Below are 6000 nucleotides of genomic sequence, written 5' to 3' on the forward strand. Positions count from 1 at the left end.
CTTTCCCCACAAGCTTAAACCAATTACGCGGCTTTGCAAATAAAGTGCCGCCCCGGGGGGAGTTGCAGGCGAGGGGGACTGCCTTGTTTGCAGGTGCATCTCCGGCTTTGTAGGTGCGAACGCCTTTGTGCAGCGGACAAATGGGGAGAGGAGGAGGAGGAGGTGGGTACTTCTGCGACGTAAGATCCACATCAGCTCAACTCCACTCACATCCCAGCTGCACTTCCTCACTTTCTCAACTGTCTCGCCCCACACCGCTCCCTGCCTCCTTTTTGGCTGGTTATAGAGCAGAATTCAGCAACCCCCGCCCCTCCTGAGAGCTGGCTTCCTGCTAGGTCGGGCTTTCGGGCTCTTTTCCTACTGCCCGTCGCTCGCTCGCAAGAAGGCTGGATGGTTACACCGGGCAGGTTGGCTCCATAATGTTAGGGACTGTGAAAATGGAAGGGCATGAAACCAGCGACTGGAACAGCTACTACGCCGACACTCAGGAGGTGAGTAAATCCCAGGGTCTGGCTTCGCTGCTGCCCCTGTGCAGGGGAGGGGAGGACCTGGGGGTGGCTAGGGGTCTGGAGGGGGCAGCAATCGCAGGAATCGGTTTGCAGCCCAGATCCTGCCAACGCAAACGTACCTCCCCCTCCCTCCGGCGCCGAAACTGGCTAGGCTTCCCCAAGGAAAACACAGCTTCCAGGAGCCCTGGAGGCGTTTGGGGAAGACACAGGGCGGCTGCGAGCCCGCCAGGAGGGCCGGGGGGCCGGGGACAGCCCTCGATCTCATCTAAGAGGCGTAATGTTCTCTCGCGGCGCGCACAAAAGCACCCCATAAACTCTTGGCTCGGGGCAGAGCACTCGCCGCGCCGCCGGCACCCGACTCCTTCCCGGCAGATGGCAGGGGCCGAGGGAGACGGGCGCCCGCGCGTCCTGCTCGGGGGCAGCGCCTTCCCTGAGCTTGCCGGCGGGACCTCCGGCCTCTCTACTCGCCAGCACCGGGCCCTCACCTGTTAAAGCCGGGGGAAAGGAAAGGAGGGTTAAAAGGGCCGTTTGTCCGTACTCTGCAGACGGGCTGCCCGCGCCGTGCGCTGCTGCCGCGGGCCGGCTGGCGGCGCTGCCGGGAGCCGGGCCGGGACGGGGCCCGCACCCGCACCCGGACCCGCCGCCCCCACCCGGACCCGGTCCGGACCGCGGCACCCCGCAGGCGCTTCCGCCCCCCGCGCCTGTCTGACAGCGCCGGGCACAAGGAGGAGGAGAACCGGCCCAAGCGCCCACAACTGAGTCGGAGAAGAGGGCCACGGCACAGCCCGGAGCCTTCTCCGGCGCACCTCGGCCCTATGGGGCCTGGGGTCCGCGCTGTGCCGCTGGGGCTCTGCCACGGGGGTCCCGGGAGAAGCCGGCGCCCGGCAGCACGGCCAGCAGCCCCGCGGATCCCGCCCGGGAAGGAGGCGTTTTGAGGAAGTGCGGCAGCGAGGCAGGCACCTGGGTGTGCGCACCCGGGCATTGCATCAGCACACCCGGACACAGGGCTCCACAGTCCCCACGCCTCGTCCCGCACCCGGAGCTGGCACACGCGCCCATAGGGCCACGCGGACGGAGGCTAATACGTGTCACCCGGCTGGCATCTCCTTCAATAAAGGAAAGTCGGCTAAGGGCAAATAAGGGTCATCCTAATTATGCGCCGTTTCCAGACTCATTTTTCCTCGCTATACGCATTGTCCACAAACATAAAGTAAAGCGAACTTCGCTCTTGCTATTTTTTAAAATTTCAATCTTTTCTCCTCTCTTGCCATTTAATTTTGAATAACTGCATGAATGCAACATGGGAAACCCAGCCGCGTTCTACCATCTTAAATAATGAATGTGATCCTCTAAATTAAAAGTGCGTTTATAAGTTCGTGAAATTTGTGGGGATCAGAAATTAGTTTTATATATTTAATCGTTGCTTAAACCTCCTTTTCTTAGCCATATTTGCCATAGCTCGAGTAAACCGGGAACGTATTTCTCTCCCCTGTTAAATCGGATGCCATAGAGAAAGCACAATTTCAGGCTTTCCGGCTCTGCCTTTTTGAGAGTTGTGTTATGTGGTAGGGTGCTACAATTTTTTCCACGTCGTGCAATTGTAGAAAACCTCAGAGAGGAAAAGTTCAGGCTTTTGATACTTTGGAAGAGTTCTGGCGTTTGATTGGTTGGTTGATTGATTTTTATTTTTAATTTAAATTAAAGACAATTTTGATAGAAAATGTAGACAAGGGGAAAGCTTTCCACAGATAAAACAGGCCGACAAGACCTGTTTGGTTTGGGTGAGGGTTTTTTAAATTATTTTGCAACAAAGCGTTATTGCATCTTGTATGCTTCTTAGAAAATAAATTTAAATTATTGCTGTAAGGAAGAGAGAGATGCGTGCGATTTTTTCTCAGAAAATATAAGCAGTCTTTCTCCTTGGCGGAAACAGTGTAAACCCACCAATTTCAATATTCTACTGAGTTTAAGCATTTAACTAGCGAGACAGGACACAAAAACAACAAAACACGGGAATGCGCCGGAAAGAACACATCCTGCCGGGGCAGTGTGAACCCGCGGCGCGGCTCCGCGAGGGTGTGGAGCGGCTCCGTGCGGTCCGTGCGCCCCGCCGATCCCGGTGCCTCCCGCGCAAGCTGCGGCACGCCGGTAAACCAGGAGCGCGTCCGGAGAGAGCACCCCCTCTCCGTGTCTATTTATAAATGTACATATATGTGAAATAGACCTTTTCATGGAAACACCTGCCTTTCCGCGCGCCTTTGGGGAAGCTTTTTCCCCGGTGTCGGGGAAGCGGCCGGCGTCCCGCAGCAGGACGTTTGCACGGCTGGCTGGGCCGGGCGGGCGGATCCGGCCCCTACGGGGTCCTGCCACACCTCTCTCCTCTAACTCCGTCTCTTTGTGTCGCTGCCCTAGGCCTACTCCTCGGTACCCGTGAGCAACATGAACTCGGGGCTGGGCTCCATGAACACCATGAACACCTACATGACCATGAACACCATGACGACAAGCGGCAACATGACCTCCAGCTCCTTCAACATGTCCTACGCCAACACGGGGCTAGGGGCTGGGCTGAGTCCCGGCGCCGTGGCCGGCATGCCGGCAGGCTCGGCGGGGCCCGTGAACGGCATGCCGGCCGGTGTGGCCGCCATGGGCACGGCGCTGAGCCCCGGCGGCATCAACGCCATGTCTGCCCAGCCGGCCCCCATGAACGGGCTGAGCCCCTACGGCGGCATGAACCCCTGCATGAGCCCCATGGCCTACACCCCGTCCAACCTCGGCAGGACACGGGACGCTAAGTCCTTCAAGCGGACCTACCCCCACGCCAAGCCGCCCTACTCCTACATCTCCCTCATCACCATGGCCATCCAGCAGGCACCCAGCAAGATGCTGACGCTCAGTGAGATCTACCAGTGGATCATGGACCTTTTCCCCTACTACCGGCAGAACCAGCAGCGCTGGCAGAACAGCATCCGCCACTCGCTCTCCTTCAATGACTGTTTCGTCAAGGTGGCCCGCTCCCCCGACAAGCCCGGCAAGGGCTCCTATTGGACCCTGCACCCCGACTCGGGCAACATGTTTGAAAATGGCTGTTACCTCCGCCGGCAAAAGCGCTTCAAGTGTGAGAAGCCGGCCAACAGTAAAGCCACTCAGGAGGGTAGGAAAGATCAGGCCGGGGCCTCTAGCTCAAGCTCCAACTCCCCCCTGCACAGAGGCCACAATAAACCTGCGCAGCTGGACACGGCCACCTCTCTCTCCAGCTCCAACCCGTCCACCAGCCCCCAGTCTATGGACCACAGTGGATCAAGCACGGAGCTAAAGACCTCGGCCTCGGCTGCCTCCTCCACCATCAGCTCTGTACCCACCCTGGCCTCTGTCCCACACCCCCCTCACTCATTAGCCCACGAACCCCAGCTCCACCTCAAGGGTGATCCCCACTACTCCTTCAACCACCCGTTTTCCATCAACAACCTCATGTCCTCCTCGGAGCAGCAGCACAAGTTGGACTTCAAAGCCTATGAGCAGGCGCTGCAATATTCCTCTTACGGGGCCAGCATCCCCGGCGGGCTGCCCCTGGGCAGCGCCTCCATGGCTGGCCGGAGCAGCATCGAGCCCTCGGCCCTAGAGCCCTCCTACTACCAAGGTGTGTATTCCAGACCCGTGCTAAACACCTCCTAGCTGTGCAACCCCCGCCGCCGGGGCCGAGACCCCTCCTCCCCGTCCTGGCTTCTCTCCCCGCTTTCCCTGAGACAGACCAAGGTGTTTCCGCACGCTGCGTGCAAAGGACTGTTACTTTTTAATTGTCGCGCAAAGCGTTGTGTGTTGTTACGATCCACCACGACCTCCTGCAAAGCCGGCCGCGTCCCGCTTGTACATACTCTCTCCGGCCCCTGCCGCTCAGCCCCTCTCCCCGGAGACCTCCCCAGCCTATGCAGGGTGTTATTAAAAGGAAGAAAAAAATGTTGAGCGTGTAAACTACTTGTTTGTGCTTTCCACCCCATCGTCTCCCTCCCTTATGTGTTCTATAATCTCATGTAAGTTTACAGGTATGTGGCAATACTTTAACAATACGGAGATGAAGAAGCGAGTAGACATTTAAGACTTTTTTTTTTTTTTTTTTTTTTTTAATTAAAAAGGCTTTGAAGGACAATACTGCTGTGAAGTAGCAAAACACTAAGAGAATCTCTAAGCAACAAGAGAACTATTTACTTTCCCGGATCATCCTTTTGATACTTGTAAAATAAACCTTCGGCTATTACAACCCGCATAAAATCCAGATGTTACGGGCCGGATCCTGCACTCCCGAGGGGACCAACTGGAGCTTTGGAGTGCAGGATGCGACCCTTATCTTTTTCCAAGTGTTACCTGTTTTGGGATGTAATATAAAGTTACAAGAGGTCACAGCCAGTTGGATTTTTTTTTTTCCTTCCCATCTGTTACTGAAGATTCTAGTTCATCAGGAACGCTCATCAACACGTGGATGACATTCTTATTTAATTTGTCTTCATTGTGTACCAGCTAGAACTGTGTATCTATAACTAGGTTATTCCCCCCCTTCCCCTAGGAAACATTGACTACTACACTGATGCAAGGAAAAGAAGACAGCTCTGTCTCTCCCTCTTTTTCAAACTTGTCTAATAATTTTTCTTTATTTTTGTGGCCGTTTAATTATCTCCATCGTTAGGTTATTTCATCCAGTGTTATTGCACTTTCCACAGTTTTACACGGTGTTAGCATAGCCAGACGGGTTTTATTATTATTCCTGTTCGCTGTTTCAATGTTCTTAATTTATTGCATGGTTTATATTGTTTTCTTTCTTTACAGCTGGAAATTGCTTTAAATGACCGTAAAAAAATAATTACACGTGAATTTAAGAAATTTTGTTAATTTTATAAATGTGATTGTAATTGAAAAAAATATTTTGATTTAAAACGATAACTGAGAATTTAATGCGTGAAGTATGTTTTTGATCATTTACAGTTAAGGACTTTAAATAAATCAAATGTTATCAATGAAATACTTCTGCTATTTTCTTACCAAATTTCCGGGGCGGGTTACGGAGGATGGAGCCATGTGCAAGAAAATCAAAACGTAGTGTTTAAGTGTGGATGTGAAGAGGAAAGATTTGTACGGCCAGGCTTGCGCAGAGGCAAAGCGCTGCGATGCCACCGGCCTGTGAGGTTGAGCGTCCTTTTTTTTTTTTTTTTTTTTTTTTTCTTTTTTCTTTTTTTTTCCCTAATTCACGGCGGTGGGATAAGTTGAGGGATGGCAGGAAAGAGACACCCGAGGCGATGTAACCTGCTGGCTGTTTTGCGGCCAGGGCTGCAGGGGCGGTGGCAGCCTGACTCGGCGTTTCCCTGCCGAACGGGACGACGCCCAAGGGAAGCATCCCTAGGGCGGCTGCACACCGCACCGGCCCTGGAAAGGCCCAGATGCCACTTCGTAGCCCTGGCTCGGAACCATCCGTCGGAACGATACCAGCAGCAGCGCTGGA

The 6000-nt window shown here is 54.2% G+C and overlaps 1 protein-coding gene across 1 annotated transcript; it reads left to right on the forward strand.

Annotated features, from left to right (window-relative positions):
• The first annotated feature begins 82 nt into the window (after positions 1-82).
• On the forward strand, positions 83-5456 carry FOXA1 (forkhead box A1). The gene is made up of 2 exons (XM_033061461.1): positions 83-491; positions 2922-5456. The coding sequence occupies exons 1-2, from the start codon at positions 420-422 to the stop codon at positions 4182-4184; spliced, it is 1335 nt and encodes a 444-aa protein (XP_032917352.1). The 5' UTR covers positions 83-419; the 3' UTR covers positions 4185-5456.
• The last annotated feature ends 544 nt before the right edge of the window (positions 5457-6000 follow it).

The sequence above is a fragment of the Catharus ustulatus genome, chromosome 6, assembly GCF_009819885.2.
Source record: "Catharus ustulatus isolate bCatUst1 chromosome 6, bCatUst1.pri.v2, whole genome shotgun sequence".
Classification (NCBI taxonomy): Eukaryota; Metazoa; Chordata; class Aves; order Passeriformes; family Turdidae; genus Catharus; species Catharus ustulatus.

Bases quoted from the DNA above. Each gene is read 5' to 3' on its own strand.
- FOXA1 (XM_033061461.1), top strand. From the start codon at position 420: ATGTTAGGGACTGTGAAAATGGAAGGGCATGAAACCAGCGACTGGAAC. The intron at 492-2,921 runs GTGAGTAAATCC...TCGCTGCCCTAG, and splicing joins ACTACGCCGACACTCAGGAG to GCCTACTCCTCGGTACCCGT.